This window comes from Acomys minous (assembly GCF_964271855.1).
Source record: "Acomys minous genome assembly, chromosome: 14".
NCBI classification, from domain to species: domain Eukaryota; kingdom Metazoa; phylum Chordata; class Mammalia; order Rodentia; family Muridae; genus Acomys; species Acomys minous.
Window position 1 is genome coordinate 23,525,504 of NC_140496.1, and position 22,617 is coordinate 23,548,120.

General features: G+C 49.3%; 2 protein-coding genes across 3 annotated transcripts; both read right to left on the minus strand.

The window, feature by feature from the left end:
* Window positions 1-447: 447 nt before the first annotated feature.
* CMTM3 (CKLF like MARVEL transmembrane domain containing 3) lies at window positions 448-7,891 on the minus strand. 2 transcript variants are annotated; one of them, XM_084757348.1, is made up of 6 exons: window positions 7,794-7,891; window positions 7,077-7,303; window positions 4,268-4,423; window positions 3,288-3,383; window positions 2,810-2,933; window positions 448-1,410 (listed from the first exon to the last, which is right to left on the minus strand). In XM_084757348.1, the coding sequence occupies exons 2-6, from the start codon at window positions 7,221-7,223 to the stop codon at window positions 1,376-1,378; spliced, it is 558 nt and encodes a 185-aa protein (XP_084613474.1). In that variant the 5' UTR covers window positions 7,224-7,303; window positions 7,794-7,891; the 3' UTR covers window positions 448-1,375. The 2 variants fall into 2 exon arrangements, with proteins under 2 accessions (XP_084613474.1, XP_084613475.1); XM_084757349.1 differs by having other exon boundaries at window positions 7,798-7,814.
* A 4,565-nt stretch (window positions 7,892-12,456) lies between these two features.
* Window positions 12,457-21,649, minus strand: LOC311582640 (CKLF-like MARVEL transmembrane domain-containing protein 2A). Its single transcript, XM_084755833.1, has 4 exons — window positions 21,325-21,649; window positions 21,066-21,224; window positions 13,358-13,459; window positions 12,457-12,760 (listed from the first exon to the last, which is right to left on the minus strand). The coding sequence occupies exons 1-4, from the start codon at window positions 21,475-21,477 to the stop codon at window positions 12,668-12,670; spliced, it is 507 nt and encodes a 168-aa protein (XP_084611959.1). The 5' UTR covers window positions 21,478-21,649; the 3' UTR covers window positions 12,457-12,667.
* Between the last annotated feature and the right edge of the window lie 968 nt (window positions 21,650-22,617).

Below are 22,617 nucleotides of genomic sequence, written 5' to 3' on the forward strand. Positions count from 1 at the left end.
AGCAGACTCTAGAAGTACCAACTTGCTGGGCTGCAGGGCATTGCACAGCCTCTGTCTCTGTGCGTCTGAATGCTCACGTGTTGTCAGTGTGTGTTCAGTGATGGTGACCAGAATGCTTTGCTGCTTCCCATGTGCTTGGGCCAGAACGCTCACTTGGGTCCTCATAGCAGGTGCTCTGGGGCCCTTGCTCAGCTAGTTTCCAAACCACGAAGCCGCAGATTTCGCCTACCTCAGGACACCATCTTAACTAGGGTGTCTGTTTACCTGCACTGCCCCGACTGCATGATTGAGTAAAGGCCCCAGCAGTGGTCACACTGTACCCTGGTGCTCAGCCGAGAGGAAGTGTACTGCCTTGCTGCTGACACCAGAGCTGCCAGGACTCGCTGGGCCGCTTGTATAGAAGCGGGCAGTTTCTGCAGGGTTTCTCAGGCAGGCGCACTCCAGGCAGGTAGTCACACTGTTTTAATCCAGTGCGGCATTCTTATAGGGAGGGGATTCACATGCAAGATAAGAATAAGGTTACAAATGCCCAAGACATGGGCCCAAAGGCTGGCTCATTCTTGGAGCCTCTTGAATCACAGAAAATGCCATTTGTTACACTGCTTTTGTATATATATATATATATAAAAGTATAAAAAAGTTAGAAAACACCATCAAAGACACATACACATTATCAACCCCCAAGTGAACACAGAGAAGGCCATGTCACCAGTGGACCTGCCCAGGTGTCCAGAGTGTCCCCAGGAGGAGAGTGCTTCTTGGCTGGGCCTGCCCAGCCGCTTGTGACTTGGTCACTGCCACTGCCCTGGTTGGCTCCCTGTCTGTTGGCCCTGAAAAACAAATCTGCGGGCTCGTTTCTGAAAAGGTCTCAGAGCCATAATGGAAGCCCTGGCTAGCTGGGTTTTCCCCTGCTTCACAGTGCGGCGGGAAACTTGAACCGATTCCTGAACGTCATCTCAACAAAGTGCAGGTGTGAACAGGAGCGCTCCATGCAGTGCACACAGGGCAGTCGGTAGCTCAGCCCGCTGTGGTTCTGTCTGTCCTTGTCAGTGAAAGGTAGTCCTAGTCAGCCCTGTGGACTGCAGTGATTGGCTCTGTTTGATGTGTGCTTCGTTGGGGGGGGGCAGTGAGGTTAAAGGGCTCAAGGTTCTTAGGACAGAAACAGAAGGTAGAATATTCAAAGTGCCCTAGCTCAGCCCTGCCAAGCCAACACAGCCAACTTTGAACGTGAGGCCTCAGGAGTGTAGTCTCCAGGGACTGGCTCTTCCGTCCGCTCTCCCATGGGCATCCCTTGTCATGCTCCTTCTGTGGCCCCGGCAGGGTAAGTATGGGTGAGAGGGTTGTGTGGCTCTGGTTGCCAGGTGCAGTCAGGCCTTCAGTCAGAGTCTGAGTCTGAGTTGGAATTCTCGCCTGAAAGGAAAGCAGCAGATGCTGGCACCGGTCTCTGGACTGTGGCGTAGCGAGAGGCGCCAGCAGAAGGCCAGAGCCCAGCCTCTTCCATCTTAGAGGCAGGCTGGGCCTTGGGGTGCAAGGGATAGAGCAGGTCCTACTACTCAGCCCAAAGCCCAGATGCTTCCTTCTAGGGGGTCTAGGCATGCCCCAAACCTCCCCTCTCACCTGAGCGTGTCAGAGTTGTACACCAGCACTCCCTTCTCTGCCCCCATTCAGCAGGACAGTGCAAGGACAACTAGTTCCTTGTCCTTGAACTAAAATACAGTGAGGAATGGGGTGCCGTTTCTTTCTTTTTGGGTAAAGCTATTTTATGGGCTTAGCTGTTCATAAAGGTTATTATTCTGTAGAACCTTATGGAACCTCATGTCTCATAAGGCAAAGCACTGGACTCTAGTGTCTGTCACTAGTACTAGTGGCTGTTTCTAATGTTCCTTACCTCCCTCCCCCAGCCCTGGTTCTTTCCCCTCACCCACTAGCCAGGGATGGACAAGTAGGACCAAGTTTGCAATATTCATATTTAACATATAGGCCAAGAATACTTTCATTGCACAAAACAACTATTGTACATTAAAACCACACAGAACTCAAAAGTGCATGTTCGCAGACATTTATCCCCTGATCCCTTAGCTGGCTGACCAGCATTTGCTGAAGGTCCCAAAAGCTTGAAGATAACAGCCAGGAACATTTAACTCACAGACCAGCAATGAGTTTGGAATGGCATTCAGTTTTTAACAGTGGGACAGTGTCTAAGACTTCCAATGGGAGGCTGGTGGCTCCTAAATCTAACCAGCTAGGCCCTACTTCAAACACCCTCAGCAACTCTGTCTAGCCACAGCACTACTGGCTTGCTCCAGGGAAGACCTGGCCTAGATGCACTTTGTTTGGGGGGAAGAAAGTTCCAAACAAGCCAGGTAAGGGTTGCCATGAGTTTTGAGACCAGCCTGGGCTACAAAGTGAGTTCTAGGCCAGTTTAAGCTATACAGAGTAAGATCCTGCTTCAAAACCAAACTTAGTCAAAGCAGAACCCAGGCCAAACTGCACCTGTGTTTGCCTGGGTGCTGTGGGCTTCCAAGCAGGAAGGGAGATGGGTGAAGGCGGGTCTAGTAGGTAGATCTCAGATGGTTTCATAGCCTGACTAGCTGCCCTGGGGGCAGATTAGAGCCAGGAAGGACCAGAGATGCAGGTGTATACTCCCTTTCCTTTCCTGCTAAACTGAGGCCCTAGAGGACTAATTTTGACAATGAAGAGGTGTGCCAACTAGGTTTGTAGAACACTTCCCACTTTTCCTTTTGCCTCAAGTCAACCAGGTGTCCCCAAGGAAGTGATCCTAAAAGTGATCAGCTAGGTAGCCACTCACCTTCTTCTGTCCTACGAGCCGTGCTCTCGTTCCCAGAGTCTCCTTGCTTAAGGAATTTGGCCACTTCATTAAAGATCAGGTAGAAGTCGATTGCGAACACAATCGTGGCAAAAAAGCCAAAAACCTGTGGGATACACGCATGGCATATGTCAGGGAACAGACAGGATGGCCAGGACCTCTGCGTTCATAGACCAGGAGACTGGGCCTAAGCAAGCAGCGTTGAAAAAAAGATGTCTCAACCAGGACTGATGGGCAGGCCTCAGAGCCCTTCTGTGTCATGGCAAATAGGGGAGATGTGTTGTGAGCCTGGTAGACAACAGCCCCAGAGACTCACATGAGTGCCAAGGGCCTAAGCAGGGGCAGGAGATGCCCAGGTCCCACTTGTGGAAGTGAGTGTTGCAAGGGGGATGAACCAGAGCCCCAGGGAAGGGACACTGTTGGGTATCTCCACAGAGGGGTAGGTAGGGCGGCCACTCACTCCAGCTGCTTTGTAAGCCCCGTCTGAGTATTTGGCAACAGCAGTGATGGAGATGACGAAGTAGATGAGGGCAGCGGTGACACAGCGCAGGAAGTCCTGAGGAGAGAAGGGGCCATGTCCACACCGTTCTGACCTCCCACAATGGGACACTGCATGGGGACCCAACATACCCAGCCCTAGCACCCATGAATCCTTGTCCTGGCTCTGCCTGCATGCCCTGGTCCTGATCTGGTCCCCATGTGCCTCTTGTCAGCTTACACTGCCCTATTCCTGGTCCAGCTGGATTTTCTTTGACAACCCCCCCCCCCCCCGGGTAGCGAATAGGGTATAGGCTAGGCTGCACATTGCTTTGCAGTTTGGCCCATTTGGCAGAAATGGGAAGCAGAGAGCATGTAGATTTCCAGGAGTCCTGGCATTGCCACAGTGAACTCCATCTACGATCAGAGTCTCTGCTTACCCGCTAGGTTGGGGCTGCACTGGGGGGGGGGGGGGCAGCTGTCACCATGTGGTGACATGGATGCTGGAGACTAAAGTCTAGGGAGCAGAGTTCAAGCTTAGCCTTTGCTGCCTCTTTTCTGTGATGCATTTTATCCACTAAAGGATACTCTTTCGGGACTGCAAGGTCCTCAGGTGATCAAACAAGGCCAGGTGCCAGATGACAAGTCTAGGAAGTCCTAGACGTCCTCAGAGCTACCTTGCCCTGCTGGAGACAGCGTGAAGGCACGTGCCTCCTCCAAGGCCAGAGCAACGGCTCCACCTGGTGGTGGTCAGGAGTCATCCTTAGATGCCCCACTTCTCAAGACTCCACAGATTCCGGAAGCCCCTAGTACTTAGCAGGTCCCACTATCCCAGGGCTGCTGGATGGTCAGGGATGGACTGTGAGGGTCCTGACTTACCTGAAGCATTCAAGCTGCTCACCATTCAGTAGGGTGACAACCAATCCTTTCCTCTTGGGTCCCCCACCCCACCCCCATCCTTACCATCATGGGCCAGCACAAGCCCTGCCACTTGTCATTTAGTTGCATGGCATCAGCAAAGAGGAAGTAAACCGCCAACAGAAACTCCAGCAGAGGCACCGTGAGGAAGGCAGATGCCGAGGACACCACATAGCAGACGAAGGTAATGAAGGAAAGACCCTGCAGAGGAGCAAGGACACTCAAACCCTCTTGCCACCCAGGACATAGAAATCTGAGTCCTCTTTCTTGCTGAATCCCAGCTAGGACCCCCCCCCCCCCATCTTGAAGCCTCAGCCTCCCTAGCAGGCTACTTTGTGGGGCTGCTCAGCACTTTTCTTGGCTCTTACAACAGAACGTGTGACCAAATCAGCTGTGTCCACAAGGGGGCGAGCCGGAGCTAAAATGGACTGCTTTTAAAAAGTCACTCCAGACACCTATGCTGGCTGCTTTTCATGAACACTCTTCATTAACGATGATACATGCGTGGTGGAGTGACTTGTAACCCTCCAAGGCCTGGACAACAGCTCCACCTGATGGTCACGAGGCATCCTTAGGTGCCCAGCTAAAACAACAGCAGCTATGCATGAGGCTGGGAGTGTAGCTCAGCCGGTGGAGGGCTTGCCTAGTACACACAAAGCTCTGGGTTCCATTCCCAAGCACCGCGTGGTGGTACAAGCCTGTGATCCTAGAACTTGGAAGGAGAAACAGGACAATCAGAGGTTCAAAGTCATCCTCAGTTTTATTTAGGAAGTTTCAGGCAGCCCGGCATACATGAAACCTGATCTCAACAAAATCTTAACTCTCCGGGAGACAGCGTTGACAGCCTGGGGCTCCCTGATGCACCATTCATAGGTTGCACGAGAGGTGGGGTTAGCTATCCACCAGAAGCCTGGCCCACAATGCTGCAGGTGTGGAGGATGCTAAGGTTGCTGGTTACAACTGGCAGGGAAACAAGATGAAGTTGGTAGGTCAGTGGCTTTCTGAGCCCCAATTCTTGCTAAGGTTTCTGGACTTCTATGCTCCTCAGCACTCAACGCACCACTCACAGCCTATCTTTAAAAGGAGCAGACTTGGTGTCACCCAGCTAATAAGAGGGTATCAGAATCTGTACTTAGGGCATTGGAGGCTTTCATCTTCCTTGGCATATAGCTATCGGTATAGCTGGGTTTGGCTCAGTAGTTTTAAGGGGCTGTAAGGGGAAACTCATGTCCTGCAGGAAGTACCGTGGCTGCTTCACACAAATGAACTGATCTCAGGGACCCCACCCCCATGCCTTCCCCTGAACAGCAACATGGGGGAAGCTAGGCTTCCCTTAGACAAACAGGAGACTCAGAGAAAGGCGTTTTGAAGTTGCTGTCAGCTCCCAGTTCCCTGCCAAATGCTGTTATGTCCCTCCTTTCTGTTCCCATACTCAAGATGAAGTCTGGTTCTGGTAGCCCCTCCCCCACCTTTAATTTCTATTTTCTCAGTTCCCAAATTCCTCATTCCCCTAGCTTCCTATCCCTGTCAGGCTCCCTACTTGCATGGGACCAAGGGCAGGAGTGACTGGGGGTGGGGGGTGGGGGGTGGGGTGGCTCCCCTAGACCCTGTGAGCTCACTCCTTTCCCTTGTTATTTTCCTAGGCCTGGATTTCTGGCGCCCAGCTAGGACAAGGACATCCTCTGAGTTCTGGTTGGCACTTGCCCTTTCTCCACGAAGGGGTCCTGGGTAGAGAAAGATTGAAGCCAGTGGCTGATAGATTCAAAGCCACTTTGAGATTGCCAGTCAAAGAGTGGGATCTAGGTCCACTCGGTACCTCAAGGTTGACACCTTCTCCGTGTGTCCTGGGGTACAAGGTTTCTTAGGACAGAAACCCTGACCCTGTCAAACTTCCAAGATGCAACTAAAGGTACTATCTGTCAGCCGGGCGTGGTGGCGCACACCTTTAATCCCAGCACTCAGGAGACAGAGGCAGGCGGATCACTGTGAGTTCGAGGCCAATCTGGTCTACCAAGCGAGTCCAGGATAGTCAAGGCTACACAGAGAAACCCTGTCTCGAAAAACAAACAAAACAAAACAAAAGATACTATCTGTCTCTCCCATCCCCCACCCTTAAGAGGGAACTTGTCAGATATTAAGTTGCTAGGGATCTAAGCAACAAGTGGCGGTCACCGTGGGCTGTTTCCTCCTTCCATCGTTCCTCCTCCCGCCCCGCTCCATATCTCCATAGGCCCCTTGCCAGTCCCCGCCCCACACGCGATGGGTGCAGGAGAGTTGGGAGGACAAAGAAGACCTTCCTAGCCGGGTGGGGACAAGCGGGAAGGAGGAAGGAGCACGGCGGGGAGGGGGAAGGGGGTGGAGAAGAGGATGAAGTCACTCCACTGGCTGGCTACCCCGAGACAGCGGTCTGCCCGCACCTTCACTACGAGGCTCGGGCCTCACCCACTCCCCGGGTCGTCCCACCCCTCAGGATCCGCTCCCCCACAGGTGGCTGGGTTTCACTCGGGGAAGTAGGGAGGGTGTGCAGGGCAGGCGACAGAGGCCAGAAGGAGCCAGGCGAACTCAACAGTCCTGAGGGCCCAGAGAGGGTGGAGGCGCACGATGTCACAGAGCGGTGGGGCTGCGGCTCCAGCAGGGGCCAGGTCCCCAAACCCGTGACCTCTGGTCCTTTTCCAGGGCCTTGTGGGCTGGAGAAGCCAGGAAGATCATGGATCGGGCCTGACTGACTAGCGCTCAGCTCGAGGGTGTTGTTGGCCCAAGTTCACGCCACTCTCCTGGGCTGGAGGTGCAGGGCCCCGGGGCTTGGGGCGCTCAGGGACTGGGCTTCGGGCACCCGGGGAGCCCAAGCACTCACCGACTCGGCCAGCAGGAGGCGGCCTTTGAGAGAGCAGAGGAAGGCACGCGCGGGCAACAGGGCGCGGAGTCCCGGCACTGTACGGCCACTTCGGGGACCGTCCGCGGACTCCGGATTGGGCTCCGGTTCTGCGTCCGGGGGCCACATAGCGGCGCTACCTCGTCGCTACCTCGTGGACCCTCGGTCTCACTGCCTCACCCGGCGCCTTGGAGGGAAACGGAAACCCGCTGTGCGGAAGAAGAAAAAGTGGAGTTAGACTAGGCCCAGGACTCATCCTCCGATGTCCCGCCCCCCACCTCCCCCATCCCCACCCACAACTGCCCCTCGAATCCTGCCCCGCCCATCCTCCCGCCTTCCATTCCCTACCCCCTCCTCCCCAGGTCCCTGGGACGCTGCCCAACCCATTCCTCCTTCCTCATCACCTCACACCCATCTCAGTTTCCCCCACCCATCTCAGTTTCCCCCACAGCCCCTCTGACTCTGCCCCGTCGATATCCCGACCTCAACCTTCCCACCCACTCCTCACTGCCCCTCAGACCTACTCCGGTCTTTCTACGTCTTCTCTCCTTCCACGAACATCCTCCGCCCCTCGCTACCCCTAGGACCCTCCCCTGCCCCTCGTCCTTTCCCACTTCTTCCCCGGAACCTGTTCTACCCACAAACGTCGGCTCGCCCCCACAGTCTCTTGGACCCTGCCCTGCCCACTTCCCCACTTACCGACCTTCGCACTACAATGTCTCTCTGACCATTCCTAGCCCTCTACCCTCCGATCACTCGCCCCCTACCCGGCTCTCCGCTCCCCAACTACATCCCCGCCCCGCCCCCGTCCTTTTCTCCGCCCAGTCTCTGAACAGCCTCCTTTACCCTTGCCCCATTCTCCAACCCCTTCCCGCTCTGCCTTTTTCGGATCTACTTCCTGGCTTCCCTCCCTCACAATTTATGCTCCTAAGACCTCCTCAGATTCTGAACCCAGGTCCTCCAAGTCCCCTAGGACCCCCAACTGTCGGTTCTGCTCTGTGTTGCCTGCTAGCCAGGAGTCCTCTCGTATCCTTTGTGTCTCACCCCAGGCTGGCTGACACACAGCCACTTAGTAATTATCTGCCTTAAGCGCTCCTGCGCTCTGACCACCTGTCCCTGCAAGTGTCAGACACCTGGGCTTCCAGGAGCCTAGAAAACTCCTGGGCAGGGACTCCCCGCCCCCCATCCCGCTCCTCTCCTGGCCTGCCTCTAGCCATGTTAGGTCAGCTCTTGCAAAGTGCTTTCCCTGTCTTGGCTCCTTTCGGAGTTTCCTTGCTACTTCCCCGGCCACCCTCCCCCTTCTCCGGTTGGAGTTCCCCCACTATTTTCCTGGCCACACTCCTGTCAGTCCTCAGCTAGTGCGTCCTCCTTCCGGGCCTCTTTTGTTAGCTTGGTTTCTTCCTGTGCAGGCCTAACCCCGAGATCTGCGAATTGCTCTTGTCCCCCCTCACTGTTAGCCTATCACTAAATCCCACACTCCTGCTCCTTGGACTGCTGTGGGGCTCTTTATTTTTTTGTCTGTTTGTTGTTGTTGTTTTGGTTCTTTGAGACAGGGTTTCTCTGTGCAGCCTTGCCTGTCCTGGACTCATTTTGTAGACCAGGCTGGCCTTGAACCCACAGCGATCCGCCTGCCTCTGCCTCCCAAGTACAGGGATTAAAGGCGTGTGCCACCACAGGGGCCCCTTTAAATGGCCTCTGCTTTCTTGCTTGTCAGCCAGATAAGCTTAAATCGCCAGTCATACTCCCTTCCAAGCTCCCTCAGGAAAACTGATGCTTCCTCTTGCCTCGGGACCTTTGTACATCTGTCCCTTCTAATTGTGTGTGTGTGTGAGAATCGTGTGTGTGTGTGTGTGTGTGTGTGTGTGTGTGTGTGTGTGTGTGTGCATGTGTGTGTGTACGTACTCTTATGTCTGGGTGCTGACAGAGACCAGAAGTGACTTTCTTACCTACATTATTTTTCTGAGACAGTATCTCATTGAATTTGGAGCACATGGAGCCACAGATCCTCGGATGTTCCATTTCCTCTGGGTGCTGATAGAGACCAGAGGTAACTTTCTTACCTACATTATTTTTCTGAGACAGTATCTCATTGAACTTGGAGCACATGGGATTTCCACAAAACTTAGTTGGCCACAGATCCTTGGATGTTCCATTTCCGCCTTCCCAGAACCAGGACTGCCACTTTGTGGGATCCAACTCGGATCGGACTGAGGTCCTCATGCAGCAAGCACATTACTGCGTGAGCCGCCTTTCCAGCTTCCGCTTCTACGGTCTTACCTGATGAAGGCTTTCCCCACAGATGGTAGGGCACTGTGAGTTCTTCAGAGAGACCTTCCCTACATCCTGTTGTATATTCAGAAGCAGAGCAAGAAACCAGGCCATGGAAGAAGCCCCAGCTGCTTTGGGTAGGAGGCACGCTGCACCCGGTAGCCCTAAACACGATGAGTCCTGGCAGGGCTGGAGAGATGGCTCAGCTGTTTAAGAGCCCCTGCCGCTCTTTCAAAGGTTCAGTTCCCAGCACCCACAGGGCAGTTCACAACCATTTGTATGGTTCCTTGTTGGGGAAGTAATCTGACACCCCCTTCTGGCCTCTTTGGGTACTGCAAGACCTGGTACACAGAGCCATTCAGATAAAACACACACATTAAAATTAAAAAAATAAAATAAAATAAAATAAAAACAAGGCTGAAGGGATGGGTCGGTAATTTAAAGCTAGGCTCACAATCCAAAATATTAAATAAAAATAAAAAAGAGTCCTGAGACATACTGGCCGGTTTAGTGGACAGCCAACTATCATTAAAACGAAAGGAGGGGATTGATCAGAGACTGCCTGGGGCAGGACTTGGGAGACCCTGGTAACCAGATTTCACTTACAGTACCCAAGGAAGACATGTGAGGTTTCTAATAGAAGGGCCCACTTCTGATCTGTGTTGTTAAAAAACGTAGCTGTAAACTGAAAGTCAGTAGTAAGGAAATAGACCAGAGATTTGAACAGGTAACTTACCAAAGGAGAATGTTGAATAAATTAGCACATTGAAAAGGGGGGTAGGCTGAGGCTGGAATTGGGGGTGGGGGAGGCTGGTCCAGTTGTTAGGAGTGATTGCTGCCCAAAATTGAGGACGAGAGTTCCAATTCCTCTGCCCATGGGACAGCTAGGCATTTCTCCTATTTTTTTTTTTTTAACTCCAGCTCCGAGGCAGGTAGAGACTAGAGGCTCACTAGGGCTTGTTGGCTCCCAGCCTAGGCAAGAAACAGATGGCTCTACAGTCAAGAAGAGCCTCTGCCTCAAAGGATAGTGGGGAGTGACGGAGGAGAAAGCCGGAAGCTCCTCCTGCCCTCCACAGGCGGAGGTAGGCACGTGCACGCAAACACACACACACACACACACACACACACACACACACACACACACACACACAGCACACGCGCACACACACATACAGCACATTCACACATACACATAGGAGTGGATATGCACAAATAGAAAATAAGGCAAGACTTTTGAAGTCCTTAGCTTGTGACACTAATTTGAAGACTGTGAAGCCTTTAAAAGGCCGGGGCATGGCTAGAAGGGGTCACGGTGAAGGTTGTAAATGGCCCCCCCAGTTTTAACTGCTGTGCTCCCTCTTGCTACATGCTCCCGCTGCCATAGCTTCTCCAGGAATGGGCTGAGGTCTCCCAGGAGCCAAGCAAACCTTCCCTTCCTCCTCCAAGTTGCCCTTGTCGAGCGTTTTGGTGGCAGTGACGCAAAAGCATGATTGAGAGGCGTGCAACAAGGCGCTAATACTTCCCGCTAAAATGGCCGACAGGTATGTGTGTGTGGAGGGACCCTTCCAAGTAGAGGGGTACCAGGGGAGCCACTGGCATTGTACCAAAAGGGAGAGAGATGCCCAGCGTAGTTGGTTTCATTTTAGCACGTCTGTGTGTCTGGAGTAGGTATGCACGTGTGTGGCTGCACTTGTGGACGAGCATCTCAAAGCTGACGTCGGGAGCCTTCATCAGTTACCCTCACCTTATTCAATGATGCAGGAGCTCTTACTTGAACCTCTATGAATCCCTTTCTTCTCTTTCTTTCTTTCTTTCTTTCTTTTTCTTCCTTCCTTTCTCTTCCTTCCTTCATTTCTTTCTTTTTCTTTTTTTTTCTGAGACAGGGTTTCTCTGTGTAACTTTTGTAGACCAGGCTGGCCTTGAACTTGCAGCCAATCTGCCTGCCTCTGCCTCCCAGGGTGCTGGGGTTAAGGGCGTGTGCCCCCACCCCCAGCTCTTGGTTAGCTTCCCATTGCTGTGAAGAGACCCGATGACTAAGGCAACTCTTTTGGTTTTGTGTTTTAAAGTGTTTAATTAGGGCCTTGCTTACAGTTTCAGAAGGTTAGTCCATAACCAGCCACTGCAGCAGGCAGGCAGGCATGGGGCTGAGAATTTACATCCTGAAGCACAGGCAAACAGAGAGAGGTGGGGGGTGGGGTAGGGGGGTGGGGGCTGGCCCTGGTGTCCAAGCCCACCACCCAGTGAAATTACTACTACAAGAACACACCTCCTTTCAGGCAGTTGTTAGCTATCCTATCGAGGAAGGTCCTCTTAAGAGCAGGGTGCAGCCGGGCAGTGGTGATGCACACCCTTAATCCCAGCACTGAGGAGGCAGAGGCAGTTGGATCCCTGTTAGTTCGAGGCCAGCCTGGTCTACAAAGTGAGTCCAGGACAGCTAAAAGCCACACAGAGAGACCCTGTCTCGAAAAACAAAAAAACCAAAACAACAACAACAACAAAAGAGCACGGTGCTTTAACCACAGAGCCATCGGTCTAGGGACAGTAGGCCTTTGGTGGGTGGCCTGGGGAGCTGGGCGATGACTGGGCCACAGCCTGGGGGACACTAGGTTGGGGGTGTGCTCAAAAATTCTGTGATGACCTGACGTCAGCTTGATGGGATCTAAATTACCTGGGAGAAAAATCTCCGGGCACGTCTGTGAGGGGTCTTTAACCTTCACTAAGGTCCCTACTAAACTCCAGGGTGAGACTAATGAAGGGGCTGAGCACGGTTCTTCATAGCAGCCAGCTGGGGGCTTTGAAACAGGGTACAAGAAGGTCGCTGTGAACAACACGCCCTGCAGCTTTGGGCTTCTCCCTCCTTTTCTTTTCTGGTCCTTTCGGCTCATCAGTTTCACAGCCGACGACGCCACTCAGTATTTCAGGTTACCCTCAAACTGTCTGTGTCCTCAGGCCCAGGAGCGTGGGAAATGCTGGGTTCCAGGCCCAGGTGTGTTTTTTGACCCCGGCACCCTAATTTCCAGGAGTTTCTGTGGAATGAAGGGTGTTGGGCAAATACTGTTCCACTTTTAGTATAAAATCCGCTCATAGAGAGAAATGTGTTTGCCAAGAGGTGTTTATTGATGGAAAACTATGCGAGGAAGCTGACAAAGGGGAATGTAGAGAGGGCTGGCGGCAAAGCTGGCTGCCCCTCCTGACCACGTGCGTCGCTGTCCGGTCACTTCTTGTCTTTCTTCTTTTCTTCACTCTCCCTCTACTGCCTTTACTTTGGCCCCGGGTTCCTCTGCGGTGGTCTAGAGTACTTAAGACTATCTGCGCTTTCGGAGCCTTACATTTCTGAAGTGTACTCTTTGAAGATATATGTCGATTATGGGAAGAACTGCAGCTACTCCTGTAAGGATCTAGGAAAACAAATGGATGTTCATTGTTTTGATTTCGTACTGAGAAGAAAGGCACAGGTTCCCTTCCTGGTCTCTCATCAGAGGTCATGCGTAGTGTACCCTCCAAACTTGCTGATCCCACACCCTAGGTCAGCTCCCCCTGGTTTCACACTCAATAGCCCCTCACCTTGTTTCTGTTTCCTTTTCTGTCAACATAACATGAAGGTCACAGGTAAACTGGGCTACCTTCCTAGACACCCCCTTTTAAAAAGCGTGTCTTCACTATTAGAAACATTTACCAACGTCTTACATTTGCCTTGACATCCCAAGTTTCGTTCATTTCTCTGTTTGTTTGAGTCAGGGTTTCATGTATGCCCAGGCTGGCCTTGAACTTGCTATTGAGCCAAGGATGGCTTTACAGTCCTGATCCTCTGCTTCTGCCTCCTTCATGCCAACATTCTAGCTAGGCATGAGGCACCACAGTAGGTTTTGTTTTGTTTAGCACCATAGACCAAGGCAGCCAAGCACTCTACAGACTCAGCCACGTCCCAGCGCCCGAGCTTAGGATTTGTGTGACAGGGATTTGAGGATATCCTCAGCTCAGCAGAAACACCTTACCACAGCGATTAAGTAGGGCTTTGGCAATGTGCGTCTAGCCTTGATAGCAAAGACCACGCAGCCGGTGAGGAACATGCTGGCGAACAGGTCGTTGAAGATATCCTGAAAGTAAGAGAGATAAAATGGTCTCAGGTAGCCATGCCCCATCCACCCCAGAGACGGCATAGTGTTCCCTCCACATGATCCATTTCCAAATGCCCCCCTTTCCCCCATAATTTAAAATAAGATACATAAGGTGAATATGCTCCTGGCCAGGCAGATCAACCAGTGATTCCCTGCTGGCTTTTGGGAGTGGAGCATCAAATCCAAATTTAAGTGCTCAGCCCTCAGGAGACACAAGATACCATCTTGTCTACAAAATCAGGTATCCGGTGCCCACCAATGATCATGTAAATAAATGCATAAGCAGGCCACTGCATGGCATCTCTGTTGGGTACCTTCCCTCACTCTTTCTTTACCCTCTGGAACATCCATGAGATAACCCTGAGAGCCTTGTAGATTCCTCTTCATCCTAACCCTTTCCTTCCTCCCTGGACTTCCTTCTCTGATTGCTTCCTCCTTGGTCAACTTTTTTCCTGTTCATTCCTTGGGTATTTGGTCTTTCCTTACTACCTACAAACTTTCATCTCCCCACACAGAATAAAACCAAACTTCTGTGTATTTATACCCATTGTCCCATTTTTCTATTAGTTTTTCCCAGCCCCCCATAGAATTTTAACTTGTTTTTAATTCTAGTGGGATGTACAATCTTCCCAGAAGTTCTCCTTTGGGACTCTCATTGAATATTCTGTTCAACCGTGGGGAGTTTTTTTTTTTGTTAGTTTGTTTTGTTTGTTTTGTCTTTTAAAGGGTTGCTGCTGAGCGTAGTCTCGCATGCCTTTGATCTCAGCACTCAAGGAGCACTACACATGAAATAAAAATAAACAAATCTTTGTTGTTTTGTTTTAGTTTTTCGAGACAGGGTCTCTCTGTGTAACCTTGGCTGTCCTGGACTCGCTTTGTAGACCAGCCTGGCCTGGAACTCCAGCAGATCTGCCTGCCTCTGCCTCTGCCTCCCTGAGTGCTGGGATTAAAGGCATGTGACATTGTTTCTGGCTGTCCCAATGTTTTTCAATGCTACTTCTGGCATATACAAGTCACAGTATGCATATAAGTCTGACTTTCTGAGCTAGTCTGCTTTGCATACCATTATGACTGGGTGGCTTAAAAAAACAGATGTTTTTCTTCTCATAGTTCTTGGGGCTGGAAGACCAAGAGCAAAGTGCCAGAAAGTGTGGTTTCTGGTGAGGGCCCTTTCCCTGGCTGGAGACAGGCTGCCCTTCCCTCTCTGTCTTCATATGACCTTTCATTGTCAAAATGGGAAGATGGGTGGGAAGCAAGCCAGAGAACAGGCTACTGTCTTTTCTTGTAATGATACTGTTTTGGATCAGGGTCCTAACCTTAAGTTTAATTGCTTCCTCAAAGGCCCCATCTCAGGATGGGAATCCAGGGAGGACACAAACATTGCCTTTGTAACAGTTTCATTAGTTAATTCCTAATCTAGCACCAAAGCTTTATGCTAAATCTGGTATCTGATTGGGCAAATCCATTCTTGTCATTCTTTTTATTCTATCAAAGAACTTTATTTGTAATGTTTTTATTAACTCATGTTAGTTATACATAATAATGGGATCATTATATTTTCTTTTTTTAAAAATCATTGTTTTATATAGTATCCTACCTGCATGTGAGCCCGTGGGCCAGAAGAGGGCACCAGATCTCATTATAGATGGTTGTGAGCCACCATGTAGTTGCTGGGAATTGAACCCAGGACCTTTGGAAAAGCAGGCTCTTAACCTCTGAGCCATCTCTCCAGCCTTCATTTTATTTTCATATATACACATATATATGAAAAATATATAAATAAAGTGTTTCAATCATAGTCCTTCTCCCTGTCACCACCTCTTTGTCCTATTTCCCACTCCAACTACTGTGCTCTTCCCAACTATCCTCGCCTTCTCCTTTGTGTGTGTGTGTGTGTGTGTGTGTGTGTGTGTGTGTGTGTGTGTGTGTGTCCCACTGAGTTTCACTGTGGTCATATTTAGGAGCATCTTACCAGTGGCTACGTTACTGAAGAGAAATGTCTCGCCTTTCTGCATCAATCTTGGACTGGAAACATGAGCATCTGCACCTTCCAGGAAGGGTGTTTATAATGAGCCAAATCTTGTATATGTAATCACAGCTGTTATGATTTTTTTAAAAAAATGTAACAGCCACATCAGTCATGTCTAAAAGCCAGAGGTCATCCTTTGAATAGCTGAGCCTTTGACAGGGTGACATATGATGTCCCATTTGTGTCTGAGTGTTCAACTGTCATTTAGTCTTAGTATTTTGATCGGTTACAAAGTCAGTCAGGACTGACCAAACAATTTTAATACTGCCTTGTAAGGTCCCCTTCTCACTTGAAATGCCGTCCGTAGATTCAGAACTCAGTTCCGATTAACTGCCATCTCTATGGCAATAATTTCACGCCTGGGAACGCAGCACATTTCCCAACTCATTTAGGTTTTCCTTTGATATCCGCTAACCAGATTCCATAATCTTGCCGTGAAGTTTAACTTGTCTTTCTGCAGGTTTATTCTTAGACTCCTGGTGGTCTCTGCATTGTGGGAAGGCCACATTTTCTCACTGTTCTCTGTTGGCAGTAGAAAACCTGCTGTTTGGTCTCAGGAAGCCTTAAGCACTCATTCGGACCAACGTGGCTGCGGATTGTTCTGTATTTTCTCTGAGGAAACTCATGTGACACGGGAGGAATCCTCACTTCCTGTCCCAATTTGCACACACCTGCCCTTTCCTGTCACATTTTACTCAGACTCAGCTTAAAGGGAGAAAAGTAAGTCTTTTTTTTTTTTTTTGAGACAGGGTTTCTCTGTGTAGCCTTGGCTGTCCTGGACTCGCTTTGTAGACCAGGCTGGCCTCAAACTCACAGCGATCTGCCTGCCTCTGCCTCCCGAGTGCTGGGATTAAAGGCGTGCGCCACCACGCCCGGCTATAAGATCCAAGTTTTTTTTTTTTTTAATTTTTTCTTTTTTTCTTTCTTTTTTTCTTTTTTTAAAGGAGAAAGAATCAGCAGAACTTCTAAACAAAGACTTCACCAAGAAAAAAGATGTTGGTTGAAGATTTGGGTACATCCCTCTTATTAAGACCAGATGTGCCCTTTATGCCCAGCTTGTTAAAAGTCTTTTTAAAAAACTATTATTGATCACTACCGAATAGTCTTCCTGCAACTTACAGTGTTTTTTGATGTAAATACAATAGCGTAAAAGTGTACTGGTAGAACTTGAAGACAAAACCACATCTGTGCCACTACACTGGGACATATTTATCTCTGATACACTGCTTGATTTGGTGTACTCAGACTTTATTGAATCATTTAGGTATCTATTCTCAAACTAAGGAAAGCCTATTTTTATTCTGACATGTGGTTTCAAAATGGAATCCCTATCAGAAAATATAATATATTAAACAATCTTTAAAAAGAGAGAAAAAGAAAACCAGACCAGTGGGGATGGAATGTAAAGATTGAAAATGAATCTTATATGTGGGATTTTGTTTTTTAGCATTTGACAAGGTTGACATTTCAAATTAGTGGGGGAAAAAAAGGTGAATTATTCAATAGAACAACAACAGGGCGATGGTGTTGAAAAAATATTCAGCTAATTACTAGGACAATTAGGCAGAAGCCTTGTTTCATGGTGTGCCCCAAGTCCCCTAAACAGATCCAGTGACTTAAATGCAACAAATACAAGGGTGCACCCCCATTTGATCGCTCATACAGATCAAATGACTTAAATGCAACAAATAAGTTACCTGAGTTCTTTAGCTGCCTGCCTGGTAAATTAAAATGCCCGTGCTCTCTCACTATGATTTAGAAGTTTCTTTTTTTGTTAAACATTCTTTTGGCCAAGCAGAGGTCTTTAATCTTAGCACTCAGGAGGCAGAGACATAGGCAGAGGGATCTCTGAGTTCAAGCCCAGCCTGGTCTACAGATCAAGTTCCAGGACAGACAGGGCTATACAGAGAAACCCTGCCTTGAAAAACAAAACAAAACAAAACAAAACAAAACAAATTTCTCTTGGTTGTTATAAGTTATAAATAAGATTTCTGAAAAGTTTGTTGCCAGTTTTTTTTACCCCAGTTTAACCATTGCGACTGCGGAAGGACAAAGGTTCTCTATTATGGCACATTTAGTGCTATCACTTTCATTAAATCTAGAAAGTTCTTGGTCATTATCACCTTATTTATTTTTATTTATTTATTTTTTGATCATTATCACTTTAAATGTTTCTTTTTCCTCCACTTTCTTGGTAACTCTGTATGGAGTTCTGATTTTGTATTCCGTATGTCCTCTTTTCTTTCATATTTTTCTTTTTCAGGGCTCATTCTAGCTAATTCCCCCATACCTCTCTGTTCATTAATTCTCTCCTTAGTTCTGTCAGACCCACTCACTCACTCATTCTGTTTATTTTTATTTTACTTTATATGTATGAGTGTTTCGCCTGCATGTATGTATGTGTGTCATGTGTGCCTAGTGTGAATAGACGTCAGAAGACGGTCAGATCCTCTGAAAGTCAGGTTACAGAAGGCTGAAAAGCACCTGACACAGATGCTGGAAACTGAACCCAGGTCCTCTGTAAGAGCAACACGTATTCTTAACCCTGAACAGTCATGCCAGAGACATCCTAACCCCAGCAACACTTTTCAAAGAAGATTTATTTATTTATTATTATGTTTGCAGTGCTCTGCCTGCATGTACACCTGTAGGCCAGAAGAGGGTGTCAGATTCCATTACAGATGGTTAGGAGCCATCATGTGGTTGCTGGGACTTGAACTCAGGACCTCTGGAATAGCAGTCAGTGCTCTTAACCTCTGAGCCACCTCTCCAGCTCCCCCCACAACTCCCCACCCCCGACACTCTTTAGACGAGGCTGACCTCAAACTCACTCTGTAGCACAGGGTGGCCTTGAACTCTTGGGTGTCCTGCTTCAACCTCCTGCGTGCTGACAAGACAGATGTGAGCCAACACACCGGGCCCTGGGCTGCTTTTTAAACTCATCTATTGACATTTTCACTTCAATAATTACATTTCCTATTATAGACATGAAACTGTGCCCTTTAGAAAATTGTCTGCTCTTTCCCTATGGTGTTTTTGTTTGTTTGTTTTTCCGAGACACGGTTTCTTTTGTGTCCTAGAACTCACTCTGTGGACAAGGCTAGCCTTGAACTCAGAGATCCTACTTACACCCAATTCTAATTAGAATTCTCAGAATTCCAATTTTCCAACTTGTTTATTTTTTTTGGTGCAGAATTTTTGTTATCTGTTCAGGATAGCCTTGAACCCATTCTTCCTGATATGGCTTCTGACTGTTAGTATTATAGACAGATGCTATCAAAACACCTTCCGTGTTTGCCAACTTTTGATTCTTAGTTTGGAGAGCTTTGAAAAGGTCAAGTGTATCACAAATCTCTTTGTGCTTTGGCTGTGGCTCTGCATTGATTTCTGTTATGAGCTCTAAGGATGTAATTAGAACTCCAGAGGCAGAGGCAGGCAGATCTCTGAGTTTAAGGCAAGCCTGGTCTACAGAGTCAGTTCCAGGAGAGCCAGAGCTCTGTTACACAGGGAAAGCCTGTCACAAAAACAAACAAACAAACAAAAACTCAAATCTATATAAGGGAAAGGCTTTAGCTTTTCTATCCTCAAAGAGGATCCTCCCCTCCTGCCTCCCACAGGCCAGGTACAGATTAGTGTTTCTTGCTTCTTTGTGTGAGCAAAAATGCTTACTTCTTCCTTCTCCTCCTTTCCCTACAGATGCAGCATTCTCAGGTGCTGCCTTGATTTCCCAGGTTTCTTCTTGGCTTTGGCTCAAGGCCTTGCACTGGCTGGTTTTTATGTCAACCTGATACAAGCTAGACTCATCAGAGAGGAGAGAGCCCCAATAGAGAAAAATGCCCCCATAAGAACAAACAGGCTGTAAGGCATTTTCTCAGTATCGATAGGGAAAGATCTAGCCTGTGCTGGGTGGTGCTGTCTTTGTGTTGGTGGTCCTGGCTTCTATAAGAAAGCAGGCAGAGCATGCCATGGGGAGCAAGCCAGTAAGCAGCGTTCCTCTATGGCCTCTGCACCAGCTCCTGCCCTCAGGTCCCTGCCCTGTTTGAGTTCCTGTCCTGATGTCTCTTGATGATAAACTATGATGTTGAAACATAAGCTGAACAAACCCTTTCCTCCCCAAGTTGCTTTGGTCATGACATTTGGTCTTTGCATTAGAAACTCAAAACATCTGCTGACTTGAGAGTATTTGAAAATCCATATCTCAAGTTCCTCATGCCTCTGTCCCAGCAGTCTGCAGCTCGTACCGTCATGGCCCCTGTTTTCCGTCTCTAGAACCCTTGCATCCTTCCTCTGTTCCTCTCCTCTTCTTCCTTTCTTCTCTCCTTTCCTGCACTTCCTTCCTTCTTTCTCTTCTCCCTCCTTCCTCCCTCATTTCCCTTCCTTCCTTCCTTCCTTCCTTCCTTCCTTCCTTCCTTCCTTCCTTCCAGCTTACCTATTTAGTTAAAGCAGTATTGGTTACCCTTCTACCACTAATTTTAGGTACATACAGGACAACTGACTTTCATGTGTGGTGGACTTTGCTGTAATAAATGGAAGGAGTCTTCTCGGGTCCTTCACTGGCCATGCGCTCTCCATCTTTTTACAACTGTCTCCTGCCCATTCTGTTTCCAGGAGTTTGCACTTTAGTGCTGTCCGTTCCTTCTGTACTGGTGGTCTTCCTGAAGACTCAAGGATCCTTGGACACTAACAACTTTTACCAAGAGGGCAGGGTAGGTAGGTGGTTATGGCTGTCAGAGAGCATATGCCATTAAGTTTGAATCTTTTTTTTTTTCCCCTCCCCTTGCTGTTACTTAGTTGGGTGACGTGAAGGACAGGTTATTTGACTTTTGGGGGGCTCATTCGCTGGTCTGTAAAGCGATAGAGATGGGGGGACAGCAGAGGGCTCTGGAGGTAGGTAATGAGCAAGGGGGGTTGGATGTTGAGGTGTTGTTTGGCAAGGAGGGAGTAAGGGGGGGCGTGTACTCAGTGACTCCATAAGCGACGGGAAGGAGCCCAAGTCCTGAGTCCTAAGACACATGGCAAGAAGTTTGCACGTGGCTAATCTGATTAGGGATGATGATCGCAGTCCCTGGGGGCAGGGACAAGGGGCTGGAGGAGTGGGTGTGGAGCTGACTCAGCCAGCCTCACCCCACTGCAGGACTGGTCCAGGCGAACCACGCGCGTCTGAAGCATCCTCTGTATTCCCTGGGGACCTGCCACTGTTTTAGACACAACTGGCATTTGCTTCCTTTTCACCACTGGCTCAGTGCAGAGTCTGATCTCCTCTTTGTGTGAATCCTGGAATGCTCATTCCAATGAGATGTATGGCGGCCAAAGCGTCATCAGAACTGGCTTGGTTGTCACACCTTCCCTGGTTCTGGCTAGCAGCGCTTTGGTCCCTCTTTCTTTGACCCAACACAGGTTTTTTGGGGGGGAGCATTTCCTGCCTGGCTGCCCTTCTCCAACCCAGCTTCCCAGGCTGAGCACTGGGAGGGGGGGGTGAGGTTTCCTGCCCGCCTCCTCCCCCACCCCAGGTACTAGACTGTGACTTGTACCACCTTCCCTGCAGTTTTTACTTACAGCAATAGGCCAGAAGATGAAGGGCATGTATCTATCGATGGCAAAGGTGTAAAGGAATATGAAGAAAGAGAAGACGGACACTTCCATAGTGAGAACCAGGATTAAGATGGGGTGTGAGGCCAATGATTCGAAAAGGTCCAGGGCCTGGATCATCATGCACTGGGTGGAAAAAACACATACACTTGAGCTTGCTAGACTGGCTCCCCATTACTTTTGAGAACCTCCCAACAGACACCCCTGGGATTCCCATCAAGTTTACCAAAGAAATGATCTTGACCTCGGCGTGTCCCGCTGTCCAGAACACTTTATTGCTGTCTTTGAATTCTAACTTGTAGCGTTTAAACCCCCTTTTTGCGACCTTTTCTTCCTTAGCCTGTTTGGCAGCATCCTGGCCAGGCGGAGGCGCTGCCATGGTTAGCAGGAGTTCTCAGCTTCTTACTGCCCAGCCTTGCCTACCTGCCTGCAGTCCCTGAACAGGCCCCAGCTCTAGAGAGAGCCTGGTGTCTCCAGACCTGTTCAAGGGCGGCGCTCAACTGACCGCTGGGACTGCAGAATTTCAACGCTTGCTCTTGCTCTGCGCGCGCCCACCTCGGCTCGCTCGCTCGTGGCACAGTGGGATCATCTCCGCCCAGCAGGGACCAGACACTTCCACCCTCCACGCAGCTGAGAGCCCCACTGTTCCTAGGGAGGCCTTCCTTGAAAAGGAGCCCCAGGTTTGTGGCTGTCACTCCCTGGGGTCCAGTCCCTCCCGACCACCTGGGGCCACCTTGTGGAGCAAGTGGAAGTTACAACGCGACTTTGACACAAGGCCACAAAAGGAAGCAGAAGTGTAGCTGACTTGGCAGCCCTGCCTTTATGGGCATGGGAGCTCTGTGATCGCTGGCGGAAGTGATTCTTTTCTTTTTTTCTTTTTCTTTTCTTCTCTTCTCTTCTCTTCTCTTCTCTTCTCTTCTCTTCTCTTCTCTTCTCTTCTCTTCTCCTCTCTCTCTCTCTCTCTCTCTCTTTCTTTCTTTCCTTTAAAAAATTTATTTATTATGTATACAGTGTTCTGCCGGCCCGCCAGAAGAGGGCACCGGACCTCATTATAGATGGTTGTGAGCCACCTTGTGCTTGCTGGGAATTGAATTCAAGACCTGTGGAAGAGCAGCCAGTGCTCTGAGCCCCATGGCGGGAGTGATTCTATGTTGTTCATTTACTCAACAGAATACTACTCAGGTATTAAAAACAAGGAAATCGTGGAATTTGCAGGTAAATGATGGAATTAGAAAAGATCATCCTGAGTGAGGTAACCCAGACACAGAAAGACACACATGGTACAGACTTACTCATGAGCAGATATTAGCCATTTTAGTACGGGATAACCATACTGCAATTCACTCCCGTCCACCAGTGCAAACTTGGATTATGTGGTTTGATATTGCTTAATTTCTTGAGTTCTTGATATATTTTGGATATTAGCCCTTTGTCAGATATAGGGTTGGTATTTTCCCAATCTGTAGGCTGCTGCTTTGTTCTATTGACAGTGTCCTTTGTCTTGCAGAAGCTTTTCAGT